This window comes from Scyliorhinus torazame, chromosome 11 (assembly GCF_047496885.1).
Source record: "Scyliorhinus torazame isolate Kashiwa2021f chromosome 11, sScyTor2.1, whole genome shotgun sequence".
Lineage (NCBI taxonomy): Eukaryota > Metazoa > Chordata > Chondrichthyes > Carcharhiniformes > Scyliorhinidae > Scyliorhinus > Scyliorhinus torazame.
In genome coordinates, this window is record NC_092717.1 from 7,790,347 (window position 1) to 7,814,854 (window position 24,508).

At 51.7% G+C, this 24,508-nt stretch overlaps 1 protein-coding gene across 1 annotated transcript in view; it reads right to left on the reverse strand.

Moving 5' to 3' along the window:
- entpd3 (ectonucleoside triphosphate diphosphohydrolase 3) overlaps nucleotides 1-24,508 on the reverse strand; it is a 34,069-nt gene that overhangs the window by 3,680 nt on the left and 5,881 nt on the right. The window contains exons 2-9 of the mRNA XM_072466908.1: nucleotides 22,578-22,709; nucleotides 21,410-21,527; nucleotides 18,808-18,958; nucleotides 17,652-17,811; nucleotides 8,172-8,399; nucleotides 956-1,225; nucleotides 743-853; nucleotides 30-167 (exon numbers count right to left, since the gene is read on the reverse strand). Coding sequence (XP_072323009.1) covers nucleotides 30-167; nucleotides 743-853; nucleotides 956-1,225; nucleotides 8,172-8,399; nucleotides 17,652-17,811; nucleotides 18,808-18,958; nucleotides 21,410-21,527; nucleotides 22,578-22,697 — 1,296 coding nt within the window. The 5' untranslated portion in view covers nucleotides 22,698-22,709. The remainder of the gene's footprint in view (nucleotides 1-29; nucleotides 168-742; nucleotides 854-955; nucleotides 1,226-8,171; nucleotides 8,400-17,651; nucleotides 17,812-18,807; nucleotides 18,959-21,409; nucleotides 21,528-22,577; nucleotides 22,710-24,508) is intronic.

Consider the following 24,508-nt stretch of genomic DNA (forward strand, 5'->3'; position numbering starts at 1 on the left):
TTTTTTTTTCTTCACATTTCCAAACCTACTTCTTCTTGAAAGCAGATCCGTTTCCAACTCTCTCGATTAAAGTTGTAGCCTTGCCACAGGAGGGTATGGATGTAATTGGCGTTGAAACAATATGACCTGCGAACTGGGTCCTTCACACTTGGAAATAGCTGCTGAACCTGCAGGACGGATCAGAGTTTTTTGTTTGCATTCTGCTGCATTGACAATGACGCACATTTCATTTTGTATCAGCCGCTATCAATTGGCATTGAATTTGACATACCATGACTGTAAGTGGCATGTAATGTGCCATCTCTGAGTAGTACGTAGCACGTCATGTCTGTGAGTGGCATGTAACAGACCATGTCTGAAGGTAGCATCCTGTAAGTAGCCTGTAATGTGAATTCTGTAAGTGGTGTGTAGCATGCCATGACTATACATAGCATGTAATGGACCATGTCTGCAAATAGCATGGCTTAGATCATATATGTAAGTAGCATGCTATGGCTATGCCTGACAGTAATATGTAACATGACGATGAGTGTCTTATAAGCAAATTTGGATTTTAAACTCAGACTCACACTGAATGTGACTGTACAAGTGAAATGTTTGCTGTGTGCTAACTGTGCCCCATACATAATTTACCCCTGAAATATGCCCATCTATGAATCGAAAGCAAATAAGCTAGAGAGCCACCCAGGGACCTCTAATTGGCTACAGTGACTATGGCACAGACATGAATTCCTCCACTTACCTGATCCCAGTTTTTCCGGCAGAAATCCTGAACTGTTTTGGTGAAGGTTTTCATGGAGAAGGTTTTGGGTAAATTCAAGGCTTGCATTGTGTAAGCGAAACCAGAAAAGGCCTAGACAGTTTGGATAAAGGTGAGTAAATATCAGAAGTAGGACACCCATGACCAAATAACAGGGGAAAAGCAAAGAGATATTCCAAACATTTGGTAACATACCACAAAGTGTCCATCGATTTTTGGCTGACGATTTCTTTCTACCCAGTTACCTTCAATGTTGATAGTTTTAAACTGAAATATTGACCACAATTTGTCTTTACACAGACCAGGATTTCCAGTTCCAATGAATGTGACATTGTTGTCATGATCATAACCAGTTGGTATCTCAACTCCAGTGCATAAACCATCAAATATATTCTTCAATTGGAGAGTCAGATTATAGTCTGAGGGAATGCAAGGATCTTCAATGCTTGATGCGTTCATTGAGTCCTGAGTTGATAAAGTGGAAAAGAATGTGTGAATATAGTTACTTCTTCCAGAGTAGAACTAGAAAGAAAGAAGAACTTGCATATTTATGGATCCTTGAGAGATTGGGTAGAATGGACCAGTGTTCCCCGAAGTCTGACTAATCTATTGAAATCATACGAGAATGTTAGTAGACTTGACAATGTAGAAAGTGAGAGGCTGTTCCTCACAGCTTGTAGTCTGGAACTAAGGGTCATAGAATTAAGATAAGAGGTTGGCCATTTAACACAGGCTACACATGACTGTGGCCCAGATGAGCAGGTTCTTTGAGGAGGTGGGGGATAAGTGTGGGCGCTGTGCGTGGGGGTCCTGTAAACCATGTCCACATGTTTTGGGTGTGTCCGAGGCTGAGGGTTTTCTGTTAGGGGTTTGCTAGAGTCATGTCAGAGGTCTTACAAGTGAGGGTGGGGCCGAGTCCAGAGGTGGCAATCTTTGGTGTGTCGGAAGACCTGGGAGCCCAGGGGGTGAGAGAGGCCAATGTCCTGGCCTTTGCCTCCCTGGTGGCCCAGAAACTGATCTTACTAGGGTGGAGGGACTCGGAGCCCCTGAAGTCGGGGGTGTGGGTTAGTGACATGGCCGGGTTTCTCAGACTTGAGAAGATTAAATTTGCCTTGAGGGATTTGTTGCAGGGGTTTGCTCGGAGGTGGCAGCCGTTCATCGACTTCTTTGAGAAACATCAAGCTGTCAGCAGGGGTGGGGGCGGAATGGGAGAGACGAGTAAGGCTAGGAGAACCAACGAGGAAAAAGACAGGAAAAAGACAAAGACAATGTTGTCGAGGAGAATACTGAGATTCAGGCTACTAAACTAGAAGGGCTTGAGGTTCATAAGGAGGAGGTGTTAACAATTCTGGAAAATGTGAAAATAGATAAGTCCCCTGGGCCGGATGGGATTTATCCTAGGATTCTCTGGGAAGCTAGGGAGGAGATTGCTGAGCCTTTGGCTTTGATCTTTAAGTCATCTTTGTCGACAGGAATAGTGCCAGAAAACTGGAGGATAGCAAATGTTGTCCCCTTGTTCAAGAAGGAGAGTAGAGACAACCCCGGTAACTATAGACCAGTGAGCCGTACTTCTGTTGTGGGCAAAGTCTTGGAAAGGTTTATAAGAGATAGGGTGTATAATCATCTGGAAAGGTATAATTTAATTAGAGATAGTCAACACGGTTTTGTGAAGGGTAGGTCGTGCCTCACAAACCTTATTGAGTTCTTTGAGAAGGTGACCAAACAGGTGGATGAGGGTAAAGCAGTTGATGTGGTGTATATGGATTTCAGTAAAGCATTTGATAAGTTTCTCCATGGTAGGCGACTGCAGAAAATACGGAGGCATGGGATTCAGGGTGATTTAGCAGTTTGGATCAGAAATTGGCTAGGTGGAAGAAGACAAAGGGTGGTGGTTGATGGGAAATGTTCAGACTGGAGTCCAGTTACTAGTGGTGTACCACAAGGATCTGTTTTGGGGCCACTGCTGTTTGTCATTTTTATAAATGACCTGGAGGAGGGCGTAGAAGGATGGGTGAGTCGATTTGCAGATGACACTAAAGTCGGTGGAGTTGTGGACAGTGCGGACGGATGTTACAAGTTACAGAGGGACATAGATAAGCTGCAGCGCTGGGCTGAGAGGTGGCAAATGGAGTTCAATGCAGAAAAGTGTGAGGTGATTCATTTTGGAAGGAATAACAGGAAGACAGAGGGTAAGATTCTTGGCAGTGTGGATGAGCAGAGAGATCTCGGTGTCCATGTACATAGATCCCTGAAAGTTGCCACCCAGGTTGAGAGGGTTGTTAAGAAGGCGTACGGTGTGTTAGCTTTTATTGGTAGAGGGATTGAGTTTCAGAGCCATGAGGTCATGTTGCAGCTGTACAAAACTCTGGTGCGGCCGCATTTGGAGTATTGCGTGCAATTTTGGTCGCCGCATTATAGGAAGGATGTGGAAGCATTGGAAAGGGTGCAGAGGAGATTTACCAGAATGTTGCCTGGTATAGAGGGAAGATCTTATGAGGAAAGGCTGAGGTACTTGAGGCTGTTTTCGTTGGAGAGAAGAAGGTTCAGAGGTGACTTCATTGAGGCATACAAAATGATCAGAGGATTGGATAGGGTGGACAGCGAGAGCCTTTTTCCTCGGATGGTGATATCTAGCACGAGAGGACATAGCTTTAAATTGAGGGGAGATAGATATAGGACAGATGTCAGAGGTAGGTTCTTTACTCAGAGTGTAGTAAGGGCGTGGAATGCCCTGCCTGCAACAGTAGTGGACTCGCCAACACTCAGGGCATTCAAACGGCCATTGGATAGACATATGGATGATAAGGGAATAGTGTAGATGGGCTTTAGAGTGGTTTCACAGGTCGGCACAACATCGAGGTCCGAAGGGCCTGTACTGCGCTGTAATGTTCTATGTTTCTATGAGGGGTGGCTGGGGAAGGTGACACTGTTTGTGTAAGCCATGTTGGCTGGGGTTTGTGCTCGGGGGGGGGGGGGGGGGGTCGTTGCTTATATTGTTGTGTTTTTATTTTTGTTCTTGTTGACATTTGATGTTGAAAAATGTTAAAATTATACATGCCTCAATAAAATATTTTCTAAAAAAAAAGGTGCCAACATTTCGAACAAGATGAGAAATGTCTTCACTCAGAGGACTATGAACCTTTGAAATTATTTACCCCAGAGAACTGTGGGTGTTAAATCATTGAGTATATTCCAGACAAAGGTCAATAGATTTTTGGAAACTAAGACCCAAATTTTCACCGTGGCAGAGAGCCCCTGACGTAGCCAAAATGGCAGTCGAGGCCCAAATCTAGAAGTCCCGCCCCCGAACACAGCATTGCCATTTTGGTGGGAGTGGACAGAGTTGTAATTTACACAGCCATGGTCCACAGAGGCAACTGTACATGTTAAGTCAGATCATGCCTTTAGTCAGAACAAACTTTCGCTAGGGGAATGTCCAAAACATGATGTGTGGCTTTAGACCTCTCAGGAGTGGGTTTAAAGCTGCCAGAGTTCTACGAAGAGGTAGGGTTCTTTTGGATAGGTCCAGGGACACCATTGCAAGTGGTAACCTGTCCTTTGGGATTGTTAAAATTAGACATGAATATCCATAAAAAGTTAATAAAATCATTGGGACTGCCAAGCTTATTGGAAATTTCAAGCTATCAAGGAAATTGTCTAGCTGCCAAAGGACCTGTTAATCTGTTATGGGAACTGTCAAGATATGAAGTTCATTGGAACTGTCAGGCTATCAAGTCTTTTAAATATCCTGGCCCTTAAATTTTTGAGAAAATTGTAATGCAAAATGAAAACAGTGTTTGCTATCTCACTCTGTTGAAATAAACCTGAGAGTTATTATAGGATTTATAAGACTGATTTCAACAACCTATCATTGTCATGGTGCCGTTCCTGTCAGTTGATTGTTTGATTATCATAGAATAGAATTTACAGTGCAGAAGGAGGCCATTTGGCCCATCGGGTCTGCACCGGCTCTTGGAAAGAGCACCCTACCTAAGTCAACACCTCCACCCTATCCCCATAACCCAGTAACCCCACCCAACACTAAGGGCAATTTTGGACACTAAGGGCAATTTATCATGGCCAATGCACCTAACCTGCACATCTTTGGACTGTGGGAGGAAACCGGAGCACCCGGAGGAAACCCACGCACACACGGGGAGGATGTGCAGACTTCGCACAGACAGTGACCCAAGCCGGGAATCGAACCCGGGACCCTGGAGCTGTGAAGCAATTGTGCTATCCACAATGCTACCGTGCTCCCTTTGATTGACAGCAACTAGTGTTTGTGAAGTCTTTGCAGTTGGACTAAAAATACAAATGCGCGTTTTTATAAGGGATCAAGCAGTTGAATGTAGTGGATGGGTTTTTTGTCAATGATGATTCATTTTTATTTTTCGAGATAGTAAATTTATCAATTGACAGACACTTAGGCCAGACCTTATGCTTCCCCTGGTGGGTTCTGAGGTGGGGGGGGGGGGGGGGGGGCGAGGGGGGGGAGCACCAAATTGCATGGGTGGGATTACCAGCCCAACCAACCTTACAGCAATTTTACGCTGGGTTGGGTAGATCCTTGGATGGGAAGCCTGCCCTTGACCCAATTGAAACCCTGAAGTGGCCAATTATTGGCCCCTTTAGGACCATTTCCCACCCAGCCTCAATCTTTAGGCAGGTGGGTAGATGACAGCTCAGAGAGGGACACACATAAATGAAAAAATGTTGATCTCAGACTGGATGGGGGTGAGGGGTGCCTCCAACAGAAGCCTCCTTCAGAATGGTAGCACCCGCCCCTTAAGGCCCAGTGACCTCTGGACCTGCCATCGCCCCCGGCCTAACTTCCAAGACCATGAACATAGCTCCCTCATAGCCCCGCCTCAAGGCCTTCCCTATCATCCCCACCCAGACACCTGACACTTACCTTGGCCTCCAGTTCCCAGAACTTAGGCGCTGGTAGTTCCATGCAGTGCCTCTTCCGGCCACTGCAGCATTGTTGCTGAAGGGGCTGAAGCACAGCCGGCCAATCAGATTGCCTGGTAGCTCCCCATGGCCAGGTCGCGCCTTATGCTGATTAATACTCATTAGAGTGTAAAATGACAGCCAGGTACTTGGAGTTGGCGGGAATGTGCTCCCCACTGACTCTTCAAATGGAGAAGGCGATAGTTCCATCACCATCCTAAAAATTCAGGCCTTAGAGGTTTAACCTATTTAATCTCTGTGTGGATCTTCAGCTATGCACATGGTGGATGATGGGTGAGTTGGCATGGAGAGTGTAACGGCAAGGTTTGATGGGTGGGGATCATGATTTGGCACTAGATTGGCATAGCAACTATAAAGGGTCATATCGGCATGGGTAGAGGGGCCTAGATTGGCATGGTGGGCCTGAGGGGGGCATGGGGTGGGGGTGCATGAGGTGACATGGGCTGGCATGGATAGTGAGTGTAGTGGGTGAGGGGCAAGGGCTGGAGAGCTGTTTTTTGCTATATTGTTTTCTAACACCTGTGACAAAGGTGGGGATCACCAAGGCTAGGCACTCCTGAGCCCGCCTCCACACCTGGCCATCCCCGCATCTGCCTCCAAACTCTGTCTAGGAGTGATGGGCCCAACTCCTACCAACACTTGCCCCCCCTCCCCCCCCCCCACATGCCTCTCTCTACCTCCCTCCCACCAACCCCCAGAACAAAAATCCAACTGTTCAGAGCATTTGATCTCCAGTCGGGTTTGTAGAGCGGGAGGCCTTCCTGACCTCTGCTCCCGAGTTGGGAGTGTTAGTCTAGACTGTCTGCTCAAGTCTCTAGAGTAAGAGTAGAACCCACAGCCGTCTAGATACAGAGGCAAGAGTGCAACCCACTGAGCCGCAACGCAGTTCAGACGCTCGGCATAGTCCGTAGGGACAGACCTTCGATCATCACGCTCCATCAAGAGTTCGCCATTTATCAAGCTGCACCCACCACAGTGAGTTTCACCCATAGGGGCATGTTCAGGAAACTGGCAAACGTGCTTTCCACAATTGTCCACCCCTTCGTGCATTTTGTCCCTCTTGTGTAAATATCAAAACACTGAAACCTATCCCTATGCCACATTGCACCAGAAAACAGGGTTAATGTTTCAGGCTTCCTCAGAACTGAAGAAAGATCTCAGACCTGAAACGTTAACCCTGTTCGTCTCTCCACAAGTATTGCCCGACCTGTCGGGTCTTTCCTTTCCCAGCATTTTCTGTTTTGATTTCAGATTTCCAGCACCCTGAAGTACTTCCCCTTTTTTGCTGTTGGTTGACTAAAAGCTCCTCGAGTTGGGAATGCTGCCATTCCCCCCAATGGGAAACCTCTGCAATCATTCGACGCACTGTTCCTGCTGCAGAGGTGTCTGAGTGGCCTCTCCCAGCCTGTAACAAACCGTCCTTTCAGGTGGATGTCAGAGGGGCCATGACATTGTTTGAAGAGCGGGGAAATTCTCCCTGCCGCTCAATATTTACTCCTCAAACAGCACCGAAAACGAGATTATCGGTTCATTTTGCTGTCTGTGGGATCTCGCTGTGGAGGAAGTGGCCGACGCATTTCCTACATGAACAAACTTTAAAAATGTTAAATTGGTTGATAAGAGCGTTGGGATTTCTGGTTGCCATGAAAGGTGATGTAGACATCATGGGCGGAATTCTCCGAAATGGAGGCAGAGTGTTCGTGCCGTCGTGAATGTCGACGGGGTTCACGACGGCGCGAAACGGCCCCTATCCCGACCGATTCAGGGCCCGATAATTGGCTAGGAGCGGCGCCGCGTCATTTACGCGCGCCAGGCCTTGTCGCCACGTAAAGGCGGTGCCGCATACATGACGCGGCCGGCGCCAACCTGCGCATGCGTGGTTGCCGTCCTCTCCGTGTCCGCCCCGCAAGAAGATGTCAGACGGATCTTGTGGGGCTGCGGAAGAAAGGAGGTCCTCCTCCAGAGAGGACGGCCCGACGATCGGTGGGCACCGATCGCGGGCCACACCCCATTTCAGGCCCCCCCCCCCCTGCGCAGGAACCCCCTCCCCCCCCGCAGGCCGCCCCCCCGCGTTCCCGCGCTGTTCCCGCCGGCAGCGACCAGGTGTGGACGGCGCCGGGGGGAACCCGCCGTTTTGGGCTGGCCGCTCGGCCCATCCGGGCCTGAGAATAGCAGGGGTGCCGGAGAATCTCCATTTTGGTGTCTCGGGCGATTCTCCGGCCTGCGCCACGCGGAACTCGGCGGGGCCGTTCCCGCCGCTTGGGAGAATCACGGGAGGGTGTCGGACCGGCGTCGCGGGAAAATCTGGCGACCCAGGCGATTCTCCCAACCGGCGCGGGAGTGGAGAATCGCGCCCTCTTTCTTTCAGGGATTGCACGTAGATTCTTACCGCAAGGAGGAATTTCGGGCCCATTGATTGAACGGTTTAAGATTTTACCTCGATGATTTTTGCCCTGTACATCTTCTCAGCTTCGTCCCTTCCATAGCATGCCAGGCTTTGAATGTAGACCTTGTACTCGTAATTGTACAATGTGATTATTACAGTTTCATCCAGTTGGAAATGTCGCTTGGGAACAAAAGCTATTTCTGTGGAAGCTCCACCGAGGTCCAGGGTGCCGGTGGTCCTCACGGTAATCTTTCGTTGGCGTTGCTTCCAACTCCGTCTCTGCCAAAGGATTTGGGTCAAACAGTAAAGAAACACTGAGGTGAATATTGACGAATATGAAACTGTTGCAGGATAACAGCATCAGGCATTTATGTATCGTTGTAAAATGTTTCAAGGCGCTTTATAAAATGTAATTGAGCCAATGAGGTAGCTGGATTATGCTGGATTGACTGCGGGCGGGATTCCCTGTCCCGCCGCACCCGTTTTCCAGTGCGGCACCCCCCGCCCCTCCCCCCCTCCCTCCCGGCCGGCCGACAATGGGGTTTCCCGTTGTGGGCACCCCCACGCCGTCGGGAAATCCGCGGGCGTGAGTGCGCTGCCGGCGAAGCGGAGGAGCCTGCCGACGGAGAATGTAGCCCAAAATGTTTGGTCAAAGAGGTCGGATTTAAGGGCCATCGTAAAGGTAGAGAGGCACAGGTTTAGGGAGTGAATTTCAGAGCTTAGGGTCCAAGCAGCTGAAGACATTCCCGCCAATAGTGAACATAGAACATACAGTGCAGAAGGAGGCCATTCGGCCCATCGGGTCTGCACCGACCCCACTTAAGCCCTCACTTCCACCCTATCCCCGTAACCTAATAACCCCACCTAACCTTTTTGGCCACTAAGGGCAATTTATCACGGCCAATCCACCTAACCTGCACATCTTTGGGCTGTGGGAGGAAACCGGAGCACCCGGAGGAAACCCATGCAGACACGGGGAGAACGTGCAGACTCCGCACAGACAGTGACCCAGCGGGGAATCGAACCCGGGACCCTGGCGCTGTGAAGCCACAGTGCTAGCCGCTTGTGCTACCGTGCCGCCCACACTATGCTCCCGTGCTGAAGTGCTGGAAATTGAGGTTGCCCAAGACGGACAGAATTGGACAGAATGCAGGTATGTCGGTGGGACGGATGAAATTACAGAGATAGGGAAGGGCAAGACCATGGGGGCGGGGGGAGGGGTGGATTTGGAAACATGGATGAGAACTTTAAGATCGAGGTGTTGCTTAACCAGGAGCCAATGTAGGTCAGTGAGCACAGCGGGCGACAAATGGACTTGGTGCAAGTTAGGATGCGGGCAACAGAGGTTTGGATGACTTTAAGTTTATGGGGGAGATAGAATAACCCACGTCTCACCTACATGTTCACCTGAGCTTCCCCATACCAGTCACTGCTCCAGTTAAGGGCAGCGTATACGGAGCATTATCAAAGTGTATGCAGACCAGATGGTCCCCGGTTCGTAAATCAGTTGGTTGAGCTGGAGTGGCTGTCGGAGTGTGATTTGGGTTCTCACTCTCGATCACTCACTAACTCATGTGGTCGTCGGGTGAGGGTGGCTACAGGCTCACCTGTAGCACCTCCTCATCAACCTGAGGTTGAGTAGGTTTCTCGGAGTCAGAAGGTTGTAGGTTCTAGTCCCGCCCAGGAATACAAAGTCCTGGCTGACCCTCCGGAGGCCCGCACAGGTGACAAGAAGTTAAACAGAGGTCCCTTATTTTGAAGAACAGCAGCGGAGGTTCTCTTTTGTATCCTGCTCAATATTTATCTGACCGGCATCATCATTAAAGTGGCTTGTCACTCACCATCTTATTGCTGGTTTTGGGATCATGCTGTGTGCAAACTGACGGACAGGTTCTGTAGTTCACAACTTCAGAAACGCCTCGTTGGTTGTGAAGCACTTTGGGACATCCTGAGGGTGGGGAAAGGCACCATAGAAATGCAAAGTCCTTTCCAGTTGAGTCCATACTCTGCACTTGGCTCGCACCATTCGCAATGAATTTCTGAGGGTGGCGGCATTAAATGGGAGACCACGGGTTGGATTCTCCGGTCGGCGACGCCGAGAATCAAAATTCCCGACAAAATCAGGGGCGGCGTCGCTTTCGCGATGCTCCACCCCCTCCAAAGCGGCGGACTCTGTGAGTACAAAATGTTCGCGCTACGTATCGGTGGGCACAGGCCATTGCCTGAGGCCCGCCCCCACCCTGATGCTCCGCCCTCGACCGTCCGAGTTCCCGACGCCGTGGGTCTCTCATGGTCTCACCCGTCGGGAACTCGGTGTGGTGGCTGCGGACTCAGTCCAGCAGCGCCGCAGTCGGGGGAGGGCCACACACCCGGCAATTCTCCGGGCCGTATTGGCAGCTCGAGCCGGGTGCCCTACGCTGCCGTCCTGCTAGCCCCCAGCAGAATGGGGAATTGGTGGCCGTTTTGCGCCATGTTTCCTCACTGTTCCCACTCCGGCGTGAGGACATAGCCCCTGAATTGGAGAATCCAGGCCCTCTTGCTTTTAAACTGTGTCCCCTGGTTCTTGCCTCTCCCACAAGGGGAGGCTTCCTTCCAGCATCCAGTCTGTCAAGTCCTCTCAGGATCTTATAGGTTTCAGAAAGATCACCTCTCAATCTTCTAAACTCCAATGGACACAAGCCCACCCTGTCCAACCTTTCCTCATATCCTCCCATCCCAGGAATCAGTCACGTGAACCCATGCTGAACTGCTTGTAATGCATTTGTCATTTTTATAAATGACCTGGAGGAGGGCGTAGAAGGATGGGTGAGTAAATGTGCAGATGACACTAAAGTCGGTGGAGTTGTGGACAGTGCAGAAGGATGTTACAAGTTACAGAGGGACATAGATCAGCTGCAGCACTGGGCTGAGAGGTGGCAAATGGAGTTGAGGCACGATCAATTTGGCTGGAGACGAAGTTGAATTCAAACTGAGGCTTTATTAGTATCTGAAGTGTGGCCTCCTACAGCAGCTGATGAAATGGCTGCGAGCTGAACGCAACGCATATTTATAACCCGGCTCCTGGGCGGAGCTAGCATGCAGGGGCCCAGGTGAACCTGTAGTGCAGGTTCTGCTGTACAACCCTTAATATAGGAACACAGTGGTTTACCACATTCACCCCCTGTTAAAATTGAGTCCGGCGGGAGTGGTGGATAACTACATACAATTCGCAATCTTTAATATTTACAGAACAGTGAAAAGAAAATGTCTCTGGTCATCCGGTGGGCCGGTCAGAGGTTCAGCCGGTCCCGCGCCATGATCGTCCTCTGGGATCGACGAAGTGGAGCCGGCGATGTTGGTGCTGTCATGGTCGAAATTGACTCCGGGAGCGTGCCGAAATCTTCTTCATCAACGGGTGTGCGCAGGGGGAGGACGGACAGTCCTAGGAGGGGTGATGGGGGTGGCGGGGGAGGGGAGAGTGGCGCCGGGGGCGACGGGGGTGGTGTGGGGGTGGAACCTGCTGGTGCCAGGTCCCTGAGGGAGACGGTATCCTGACGGCCGTCGGGGAACGCCACGTAGGCGTACTGTGGGTTTGCGTGGAGCAGGTGCACCCTTTCCACCAACGGGTCCGCCTTGTGGAGCCGCACATGTTTACGGAGAAGCACGGTTCCCGGAGCTGTGAGCCAAGTTGGGAGTAATACCCCAGATGTGGACTTCCTGGGAAAGGCAAAAAGACGTTCATGCGGTGTACTGTTAGTAGCAGTGCAAAGTAATCAGCGAATGGAATGTAGGGCATCAGGGAGGACCTCTTGCCAGCGGGAGGCCGGGAGATTTCTGGACCGCAGGGCCAGCTGGACGGCCCTCCATACTGTCTCATTCTCCCTTTCTACCTGTCCGTTTCCCCAGGGGTTGTAGCTGGTCGGTCTGCTGGAGGCGATACCCCTGCTGAGCAGGAACTGACGTAGCTCATCACTCATGAATGAGGATCACCTGTCACTGTGGATGTAGGCGGGGAAGCCGAACAGAGTGAAGAAACAATTAAGGGCTTTAATGACGGTGGCAGACGTCATGTCGGGGCATGGGATGGCGAAGGGGAAACGGGAGTATTCATCGATCACACTGAGGAAATAAGCGTGTCGGTCGGAGGAGGGGAGGGTGCCATTGAAATCCACGCTGAGACGTTCAAAGGGCGAAGTGTGGTTTGCACTCCGCACAAACCTGGCAGTCCTTGGTGATCGTCCTTACTTCCTCTACGGATTAGGGCAGAGTTTGTGCCTTAATGAAGTGGTACAACCGAGTGACCCCTGGGTGACAAAGGCTGTCGTGCAGGGCCCGGAGTCGGTCTACTTGTGCGCTGGCACATGTACCTCGGGATAGGGCGTCTGGGGGCTCGTTGAGTTTGCCAGGGCGATACTTAATCTCGTAGTTATAGGTGGAGAGCTCGATTCTCCACCGCAAGATTTTGTCATTTTTGATCTTGCCCCGCTGCGTGTTGTTGAACATGAAGGCTACCGACCGTTGGTCAGTGAGGAGAGTGAATCTCCTGCCGGCCAGGCAATGTCTCCAATGTCGCACAGCCTCAACGATAGCCTGGGCCTCCTTTTCAATGGATAAGTGCCGAATTTCAGAGACATGGAGGGTGCGGGAAAAGAATGCCACGGGCCTGCCTGCCTGGTTGAGGGTGGCGGCAAGGGCGACATTCGATGCATCGCTTTCTACTTGGAAAGGAAGTGTTTCGTCTACAGCGTGCATTCCAGCTTTGGCAATATCAGCTCTGATCCGGGCGAAGGCCTGTTGGGCCTCGGCCGTCAGGGGAAATGAGTGGACTGTATGAGTGGGCGGGCCTTGTCCGCATAGTTTGGGACCCACTGAGCGTAATACGAGAAGAACCCCAGGCAGCGTTTGAGGGCCTTGGGGCAGTGGGGGAGGGGGAGGTCCATGAGGGGGCACATGCGGTCGGGATCGGGCCCCAGAACTCCGTTCTGGACTACGTAGCCGAGGATGGCTAAGCGGTTTGTACTTGTTATACGTGAGGTTGAGGAGAGTGGTGGTGCGGAGAAATTTAGCGAGGTTGGCATCGTGGTCCTGCTGATCATGGCCGCAGATGGTCACATTGTCTAGGTACGGAAACGTGGCCCGCAAGCCGTACCAGTCGACCATTCGGTCCATCTCCCTTTGGAAGACCGAAACCCCATTGGTGACACTGAAGGGGACCCTAAGGAAGTGATATAGGCGGCTGTCTGCCTTGAAGGCGGTGTATGGCCGGTCCCATTTACGGATGGGGAGCTAGTGGTAAGCGGATTTCAGGTCCACCATTGAGAAGACCCGGTACTGTGCTATCTGGTTAACCATGTCAGATATGCATGGGAGGGGGTCGATGACTCCCTCCTGAAACAACCGCTGGACCTCGGACCTGATGAAGGCCTTATCCTGGGTGCTGTACCGTCTGCTCCTGGTGGTGACGGGTTTGCAATCTGGAGTTAGATTGGCAAAGAGGGAAGGAGGATCGACCTTTAGGGTCGCGAGGCCGCACACAGTGTGGGGTGGTAAGGGTCCGCCGAATTTAAGGGTCAGGCTCTGGAGGTTGAACTGAAAATCCAGGCCAAGGATAAGTGCAGCGCAGAGGTTAGGGAGGACGTAGAGGCGAAAACCGTGGAACTCTACGCCTTGGACTGTGAGCGTGACCGTGCAGTACCCCCGGATCGCTACGCGATGGGATCCGGAGGCCAGGGAGATACTTTGATTGGTAGGGTGTACCTTAAGGGAGCAGCGCCTTACCGAATTCGGGTGTACAAAGCTCTCGGTGCTCCCGGAGTCCAGTAGGCAGGAGGTCACGTGGCCGTTGACTTTCACGCTGGTGGATGCGTTGGTCAGAGTGTGTGGTCTGGACTGGTCGATTACCATGGATGCGAGTCGTGGTTGATCGTCGGGTAGTGAGGCGGCCGCTGCGTCGGTGTCCTGAAACGCTGTTGGTCTCCATGTGCTGCGGGGTGGACAAGATGGCGGCGCCCGGAGGTCCTGGGGGTCACAAAATGGCGGCGCCCATGGAACGCACGTTGCGGGGGTGGAGCAAGATGGCGGCGCCCATGAAACGCACTTGTTGTGCGGGGGAGAAGATGGCGGCGCCCATTGCTCGCACATGGCCTGGGGAGGAGGGGAGGATAGCGGCGCCCATTGTCCGTGACCGAGGGGGGGGTGGGAGCGACCGCTGCCGTTGAGCGGGCCTGGCACACCGCTGCGTAGTGGCCCTTCTTCCCGCAGGCTTTACAAAGGGCAGCACGGGCCGGGCAACGTTGGCGGGGGTGTCTTTGTTGGCCGCAAAAATAGCATTGGGGCCCCCCGGAAGTCACCGGCTGGCGCGTAGCGCAGGCGTATTGGGTGGGTAGCGCCCCCGCTGGGGCGGCTGCTTGTGGGGCCCATGAAGTGTAGGAAGAGTGGGCCGCGCGGTTGGGGGCGTAGGACTGTACATTGCGCCGGGCGACCCTCATGGAGAGCGCTAGTGTTTTAGTCTCTGAGAGGTCGCGCATGGTTCCTTCTAGGAGCCGCTGCCTGATAACATCGGACCCAATCCCAGTTACAAAAGCATCCCGCATAAGGAGATCTGAGTGCTCCTTAGCTGTAACGTCCTGGCAGTCACAGTCCCGAACTAGTGGGATCAGGGCCCTCCAGAAGTCCTCGATTGACTCACCAGGTAGTTGAGTACGCGTTGCGAGCGCGTGTCTGGCGAAGAGCGTGTTCGTCTTCTGTTCATAATTTTCTTTGAGTCGAGTCATAGCATCAGCGTAATTGGGCGCATCCTGGATCAGCGGGAAGATTTTAGAGCTGAGTCTGGAGTACAATATTTGAATCTTCTGAGCCTCTGGAACAGGTGTCGGCGCCACGTTGATATACGCTTCAAAACAAGCTCGCCAGTGCTGGAAGTCCTTTCTGGCGTCGCTTGCGTGTGGATCCAGCTGCAGGCGATCTGGTTTAATCCGGAGGTCCATCTTCTGAATCTGATACTAATAAATTGAGGCACGATCAATTTGGCTGGAGACGAAGTTGAATTCAAACTGAGGCTTTATTAGTATCTGAAGTGTGGCCTCCCACAGCAGCTGACGAAATGGCTGCGAGCTGGAGGCCACGCATATTTATAACCCGGCTCCTGGGCGGAGCTAGCATGCAGGGGCCCAGGTGAACCTATAGTGCAGGTTCTACCGTACAACCCTTAATATAGGAACACAGTGGTTTACCACAGGAGTTTAATGCAGAAAAGTGTGAGGTGATTCATTTTGGAAGGAATAACAGGAAGACAGAGTACTGGGCTAATGGTAAGATTCTTGGCAGTGTGGATGAGCAGAGAGATCTCGGTGTCCATGTACATAGATCCCTGAAAGTTGCCACCCAGGGTGAGAGGGTTGTTAAGAAGGCATACGGTGTGTTAGCTTTTATTGGTAGAGGGATTGAGTTTCGGAGCCATGAGGTCATGTTGCAGCTGTACAAAACTCTGGTGTGGCCGCATTTGGAGTATTGCATGCAATTCTGGTCGCCGGATTATAGGAAGGATGTGGAAGCATTGGAAAGGGTGCAGAGGAGATTTACCAGAATGTTGCCTGGTATGGAGGGAAGATCTTATGAAGGAAGGCTGAGGGACTTGAGGCTGTTTTCGTTAGAGAGAAGAAGGTTAAGAGGTGACTTAATTGAGGCATACAAGATGATCAGAGGATTAGATAGGGTGGACAGTGAGAGCCTTTTTCCTCGGATGGTGATGTCTAGCACGAGGGGACATAGCTTTAAATTGAGGGGAGATAGATATAGGACAGATGTCAGAGGTAGGTTCTTTACTCAGAGTGTAGTAAGGGCGTGGAATGCCCTGCCTGCAACAGTAGTGGACTCGCCAACACTAAGGGCATTTAAATGGTCATTGGATAGACATATGGACGATAAGGGAATAGTGTAGATGGGCTTTAGAGTGGTTTCACAGGTCGGCGCAACATCGAGGGCCGAAGGGCCTGCCCTGCACTGTAATGTTCTATGTTCTATGTTCTATCCTTTCTTAAATAAGACCAAGACTGTTGACACTTCTGTAGATGATGTTTCACCAATGCCCTGTACAACTGCAGCAAAACATCCCTATTTTTATATTCCATTCCCCTTGCAATAAACAAGAACATTCCATTTGCCTCCATAATTACTTTCTGTACCTGCATACTAACTTTTCCTGATCCATACCTTGCCCCAGATCCCTCTGTACCTCAGAGTTCTGCAGTCTCACTCCATTTAATTAATTGCTGCTTTTCTATTTTTCCTGCCAAAGTGGACAAGGTCACATTTTCCCACATAATACTCCATCTGCCAAATCTTTGCACACTCATTTAACCTATCTGTGTCCCTCTGTGTCCCTTTGCAATTTCTCCTCAATGCCCTCTTCGCAACTTAATTTGAATCATTGTGCCATCAGCAAATTTAGCTGCCATACATTCAGGTCCTTCATCCAAGGCATTGATATAAATTACAAACAGTTGATGTCCCAGCACTGATTCCTGTGGCACTCCACTTATTACATCTTGCCAACCCAAGAAAGACCCAATTATCTCTACTTTATACTTATGGTTAGCTAACCAATTCTCCATTCATGCCCCCTACACCATCTTGGGCATCAACCTTTGATGTGGCACCTTGTCAAATGCCTTCTGGAAATTTAAATATAGTACATCCACAGGTTCCCCTCTATCCACATTGCTGTTTTTTTCCCCCCTCAAAACCTCCGATAAAGTGGTCAAATGGAATTGATCTTTCTCAAAACCATGTTAACGCTGCACGATTGCATTGAGATTTTCTGGGTTGGACTCTCCGGTCACTGACGCCGAAATCGCGTTTGGCGACGGGCCGGAGAATCCAAATTCCCAACAGAATCGGGGGCGGCGCCGCTTACGCAATGCGCCACCCCCTCCAAAGCGAGTACGCCGCGCTATGCATCCACGGGCTCAGACCATTGCCTGAGGTACGCCCCCCGATGCTCCACTCCTGACTGACAGAGTTCCCGAGGGCGTGGGTCTCTCATGGTCCCACCCGCCGCGAACGCGGCGTGGCGGCTGCGGACTCAGTCCAGCGATGCCACAGTCGGGGGAGGGCTGATCCACGGGCAGGGGTGGGCATATTCGGGGTTGGGGGCACTGTGGTGGTGGGGGGGGGGGTCAGGGGCGTGCGAGCCAGCCGAAGGGGTGGACTATTTCGCGGGCCGTGTCCGCGAGCGGCATCCGCCATGAAGCACGGCGCGGCCGCCGCACTGCGCATGCGCGGACACGGACTCCAGGCCGTATTGGCAGCTGGAGCCGGGCGCTCTACGCTGCCTTCCTGCTGGCCAGCAACACGGGGAATCGGTGGCCATTTTGTGCCAGTTTTCCTGCCGTAAAACGCCATCGTTCCCACGCCGGAGTGGGGATATTGTCTCCAAATCGGAGAACCCATCCCTCTAAGTGCCCCGCTACAATCTCCTTAATAATAGGTTCCAGCAGTTTCCCAATGCCAATTTCCCGAACATTCACCCCGAGTAGACCGTACTTCACAAACCTGAGGCCAATTGTCCAGTAAATAATTTGCTGTAATCCACCCGTAGACGGCTTCCTCCTTCCCGGAGATAATCTTGACGCCTTTAAAATCGAACGGTGAAGATCGGAGGTAATCTTTAATCTCCGAAAGGATGCTGTCTGCAGCTTCTGCGTTCTCTAACCTGACAGTTCCATGAAGCAAAGGAGGAATCGAACCCAGAGTTAGTGAAATACACAACCGTTTACATCACATACAGTGGATCGATTTAGTCTCAGCTATTTACTAGAATCATAACGGCGCTGAAAAGAGGCCATTCGATCCATTGTGCCCATGCTGGCACTTTGAACGAGCGATCCAGTTAGTCCTTACTCCAATAATAAAAACACTAATTACTGGAAAAGCTCAGCTGGTCCGGCAGCATCTGAGGAGAGATAAACAGAGTTAATGTTTCGAGTCCAATGTGACTCTTCTTCAGAGCTGAGGAGCGGTAGAATTCTGATGGGTTGTCTACTGTTGAGAAAAGGAGGGGGCCGGGCAACGCAGAAGATCAGGGAGAGGAAGCTCAGCTGGGAATGACATGGTTATAGGGTTTTGAATTTACGTTCTCTGGGTTGCTCGTCCAATATCGTAATGGTCACAAAGTTCTAACTGTTCACTGAGGTGGCGGCTTTTACTGAAGATCTCCTCAAACAGTTTCCATTTCACCAGATCAAAGAATAACAGGGTCCCCGGCCCTCTGTTTCAATCTTTCTGGTGGAGAGCACAGAAGGAAGAGGCCACTCACCCATCGTGCCTGTGCCAGCTATCTCAAAGAGCTTTCCCATCCCATTTCTCACCTGCTCTTCCTCCTCCCTCCAATCCCGCCCCAATATCCCTGCAATTTGTGCCCATTTCAGGGGCTCACGAGAGCCAGGAATTCCAAGGTTTTGTTGTGTTTTGAATGGTCTGGTATGTATAAATTAGAATCATGGATAGGTTACAGCCATTTCGGCCCCTCACATCTGTACTGGCCCTCTGCAAGAGCAACCGGGCTGATCAAACTCCCCATACCTTCTCCCCATACCCCTGCAATTAATTTTATCCTCAAGCCCTGCGTGTGTTTTGAATATTACCAGCAACAAATCATATGCAATGCGATATTGTTCGAACAAATGCCTAAATAATCGTCCACTCTTACTGAAGGAGTCGCATTCCAGCAGTAGCCCCAAAGTAGAGTGGGGTGGAATTATGCTTGTCTTCTGGGATTTTTTCCATTGTCTCTTTGAGGCAGTGTTGCAATGACTGTGCTGCTTGAGCTGGATCGTCGTCACAGCTGGAGATGTCTGGACCTGCGGATGTGGAGAATCACACAAATGATAAATACAGAACTTGCATTCGTCCAACCAATGAAATACCGTCGAAGCGTTGCCACTGTTTGAATCTCGGAAATGCAGCTGTCAATTGCACGCAGCAAGATTTGGCGGGGGTCGGGAGGGGGGGTGGTTGCGGATTATTTTATGAGGAAAGGTTGGCTGGTTTGGGCCTGTACCCATTGGAGTTTAGAAGATTGAAACGCGCACGATTCTGAGGGGACTTGACAGGGTGGATGCTGAAAGGTTGTTTCCCCGGGTGGGAGAGACGAGGACAAGGGGCAAGTGTTTAAAAATGAGAAGTCTCCCATTTAAGCCATGAGAAGAATCTCCCTCTCTCGGAGAGCGTGAGACTCTGCATCCTCCCTTCCTCAGAGAGTGGTAGAGGCAGGGTCATTGAATATTTTTAAGGCGACAGTAGATGGATTCTTGACAAGTTTTTTTTTTCTTTTTTATAAGTTTAGAGTATCCAATTCATTTTTGCCCGTTAAGGGGCAACTTAGCGCGGCCAATCCACCTACCCTGCACATCTTTGGGTTGTGGGGGCAAAACCCACGCAGACACGGGGAGAATGTGCAAACTCCACACGGACAGTGCCCCAGAGCTGGGATCGAACCAGGGACCTCAGCGCTGCAGTCCCAGTGCTAACCACCGCGCCACCTGCCGCCCCAGCAGAGTTAATGGGCAGGATTTTCCTCCTCCTCCGTGGCGTGTTCCGCAGCAGCGGGAGTTGGCTGCCATTGGCTAGCGGCGGGATCTTCTGGTCCTGGCGTTGTCAACGGGGTTTCCCAGCATGGTAAGATCCCGCCAGCGTGAAAAGCCAGAAAATCCGACCCAATGTTTCAGGTCGATGACATTGGATCAGAACTTGAAAGAATTAGAGATGTAACGGGTTTTAAAAAAAATCACAGGGTGGGATTCTCCGACTGCATCCGCCCGGCGACCGGGGAATCTCGCCCGAGGTCAATGGACAGCTCCATTGTCCGCGAGTCGCCGATGGTATTCTTGTGACGGGCGGGGCAGAAGAATCCAGCCCACAGAGTCAGGGGAAGGGAAGATGGGAGGAAATAAAAAAAGAAGGAAGGCCTGTGATAGGGTGGAAGGCACGGGAGATTAAATGACAAAAATATTAATGTTTGAAGGTGACTACTGATGTTGTCTGAGGAGTATATATTGGCTAGGACACCGGGGAGAAACTTTCTTCAAACATAGAACCACGGGACTTTTGTTTACACCCATCTGAGAGGGTGAACTGGGCCATGATTTAATGTTTGACCTGAAAGACAGCACCTCCGATAGTTCAGCACTCCCTCAGTACTGCATTGGGAGTGTCAGTCCGGATTTATTGCTCAAGTCTCTGGCTTAGAGGCAAGAGTGTCACCCAGTGAAGTCTTCACACCCCCTAATCTTGGACAACCTGAGGGTTGACCGGCAGCCCATTGAGAGCTCCCACCTTGACAGAAGGAGCAGGGAGAGGAAGGATAGACAAAATAGCACAGTCGTAAAAGTGGACAGGGTCAGAGGGACCCTGTGGGCTCGTGTGTGCCAGGCACACTGAGAACAGTTAAAAGCTCTGGTTAGGCCACAACTTGTCCAGTTCTGGTCACCACGCTTGAGGAAGGATGTGAGGGTATTTGAGAGGGTGCAGGGGAGATGTAGCAGAATGGCCTCCAGGGTTGGGGAATTTTACCTCAAGATTAGGATTAGAAACTGTGATTGTCGCCTTGGGGCAAAGGAGATCAGGCCTCACGTGATTATAGTAGGTTTAGATAATGTAGACAAAGAAAATTTGTTCCTATTAGCTGATAGTGAAGTGATTATGGGGACACAGATTTAAGGTATTGGGACAGAGATGCGGGGAAGAATGTTTTACCCAGCATCAGGGGAGTGGGAATAGTTGGATTGCTCTATAGAGATCTGGCACAGACTCATAGAATCATAGAATTTACAGTGCAGAAGGAGGCCATTCTGCCCATCGAGTCTGCACCGGCCCATGGAAAGTGCACCCTACTGAAGCCCACGTCTCCACCCTACCCCGTAACCCAGTGACCCCCATCTAACGTTTTGGACACTAAAGAGCAATTTAGCACGGCCAATCTGATTGGTTAGATAGCCTCCATCAGTTTCTATAATAACTCTGCGGGCAGGATTTTACGCACTGCCCACAATGTGTGTTCCGCGGTGGCCGAGGTGATCCGCCATTGTCTGGCGGTGTGATCTCCAGGTCCGGCGGCAATCAATGGGCTTCCCCGTTGTTCGCACCTTCTGCTTTCGGGGAAACCCACAGCAGGGGATCGGATTCCGCGGGACCGGAAGTTCCCGCTGGCGGGAATGGCTGGAAACCCCATCCCATGATTCTATAAATGATGTTAAGAAAGTGAGTCTTCTAATTAGCGGGAGGTACACGTGTAACGGATTTGACATTGATACCTTCGACATGACACACATGGCTCTCATCGACTACACCAGTGTTGTTCATCTTCTCGCCTGGCCAGTTATAAACATAAACAATTGTACCGGAGGCTCCAGCATCGAAAACGATCCCATACTGGAAAGGATACAGTTAGGTCACAGTTAGATATTATTAAACTATGGTAACGTGATCATCTGTTTTTGTGATGTTTATTGAGGGTTGAATGTTGGCCAGGTCACCGAGGAGAACTCTCCTAATAATAATAACTGTATTAGCATCACAAGTTGGCTTGCATTTTAAATAAAATAAATTTAAGAGTACCCAATTCATTTTTTCAAATTAAGGGGCAATTTAGCGTGGCCAATCCACCTACCCTGCACATCTTTGGGTTGTGGGGGTGAAACCCACGCAGACACGGGGAGAATGTGCAAACTCCACACGGACAGTGACCCAGAGCCGGGATCGAACCTGGACCTCGGCGCCATGAGGCAGCAGTGCTAACCACTGCGCCACCGTGCTGCCCAAGTAGGCTTACATTAACACTGCAATGAGGTTACTGTGAAAATCCCCTAGTCACCACATTCCGGCGCCTGTTCGGGTACGCAGAGGGAGAATTCAGAATGTCCAATTCACCTAACAAGCACGTCTTTCGGGACTTGTGGGAGGACACCGGAGCACCCGGAGGAAACCCACGTAGACACGGGGAGAACGTGCAGACTCCGCACAGACAGTGACCCAGCGGGGAATCGAACTTGGGACCCTGGAGCTGTCAAGCAACAGTGCAAACCACTGTGCTACCGTGCCCTGACCTTCTTCGAAACAGTGCCATGGGATCCTTTGCATGCAGGCAAGAGGGACTTCAGGGTGGCAGCATTCAATGTCTCATCAGAAAGACCGAGTGGTTGGACTGAGAGTCAATAATCACCCACTCAGGAAGCAAAGGGTCTTCTTGTTTCCTAATTGGCTGTGGAAAGATGGCCTCTGCCAGGATGGACAAGTAGGGTGACCAATAGCAGGGAGCGTTATGGTAGGGGTGGGGCATTTGGCCAGGGGGGGGGGCAGGAAGGTCACACGATGGCACCTGCTTCAATACTTCAAACCAGACGGGGCGACCCGACTCCCCACTGACCCCAGGGACACGTGTGAATGAGCGAGCCGTGCTGACCACTACAACGCGCGACACACCTTAAGCCCAACGGGAAGAGCTACTCTCCTCAGATGCTGCAAGGTGGAGATGGTTACGACGATGATCACACTGCTGAATAGTATGGCGATAGCAGCTACAACTGGTCCCTTTAAACCCATCGAGCAACGTCACTGCAAAAAGGCGCAGAAACAAAATGAATGAGCAGTTGTTCCCGAGGTGGTGCATTTTGTTCGCAAAAATAAAGAGGCCACAAATTGCTTGGAAACTAAATGGAATAGGGGAGCAGAGTAATCTGGGGCACATAGATACACAAATCCCTAAAGGTAACAACACAGGTTAGTAAGGCCATTATTAAAGCAAACTGAGATTAGTTTCAATGGACTAAAAAGCAGAGAAGTTCTGATAAACTTGTATCGAACCTTGGTTGAACCATACTTGGAGCACAGTTCTGGAGTGCGGTTCTCCGGCCTCGTTGCGCTCTCGCTCAAGCTAAACGAGGCCGGTGAATAGCGGGAGAGGCCGACCACGAGAACCATGCCAGACAGCAAACGGTTTGCGATGCAACCAGCCCGCTCCCCGAGGCGAAATCGGGATCCCACCGTAGCGAGGTGAGAAATCAATTATCACCACTTAAGCCCCATTTCCATACAATTAACGGGAGCCACCCCATATCCAGCAGCCTCCCGTCATCCAGCGGCCTCCCCAGCCAGTGGTCACGCTGGCACCGATTGGTACTCCTTTTGAAAAACACGAACCTGGCGGAAGAGCTTCAGTGGGGAGTCGAGGAGGTGAGTCGCCACCTTTCCTCACAGGCAAGGAGCCCGGGGGCACTGGGCCTGCTGCCCCAGTACTTCGCTGGGGGTGGGGGACCCTCCGCAGGGGTGGGCCATCATGGGCGGATGGGGAGGAAGCACTGGGGGGGAGCAACCGGGGGGGGGGGCAACTGTACCCGGCATCACCATGCCAAGTGCACACATTCCGGGGGCAACCCTTGTTCCTGCCAGTGTGCCCCACCGACCACCCATAACCCCCATCGACTGCCGAGGCCTTTGGCCGTGCGGCTGAAGGCTTTTGCTATTAGGAAATTGGCAATCGTGGTTAAGTGAGCACTTCACACACCCCAAGTGGATTCCCGTGGGTGGGCGGGCCCTGAAGAGGGTGGGGATGACAGCTGTGACGCGACTATAATGGTGACATCCTCAGAGCTCTCCTCCGAGGTGTTCTCCTGGGAGGCTGGAGAGGGGGCCGCCCGGGATGGGCCGGCCCCGTCGGCTGGAGGACCTGCGGGAGAATGGACATGTGGTCAGTGGGAGGGATGGGTCGGTCAGTAAGACAATAAAAACTCACGTTTGACAGGTCCTCCGGGTGGAGCCCGATGGTTCCTCACCTCTGCGGCGTCCGCCAGCCTCCGCGTGGGTGACCGCCCTGTTCACGGCCACCCCAGTCACCTCCACGGCCCACTCCTCGAAGGAAGTGAGGATTCTTATGTCCGGCACCCCATCGCCAGTCTGGGTCCTCTCCCAGTGATTGTGGGAGAGCTTTTCATGAGGAGACATAGAGAGGGCATTGTTAGCCACACAGGTAGTTCACAATGGTGGGGTGGGGGGGGAAATGAAGGGAGAGGGGTTGGAGGGAGGGTTGGATCACATGGAGAGTGGAGGGTGGATGCTCGCGTGGGGGCGTAAAGGTCCCGGGGGTTGTGGGGGGGGGTCGGAGGGTTTCATTGGCGTCTACTCACTCGTGCTACCCGGTCGGTAGGTCGTTGACCGTTTTCTTGCACTGGAGGCCAGTCCTCCTGGGCACACTCCCGGCATTCGCAGTCGCTGCCACCTCGTCCCAGGCAGCTTGGCTGCCCTGTGGCTGACGCTCAGGGGCCCTCAGGGGAACAGGACATCGCTCCTGGCCTCCTCTGCGTCTCGGAGCCGCCCCAGGTCAGCGTCGCCGAATCTTGGGGCTGGCCTCTCGGCGC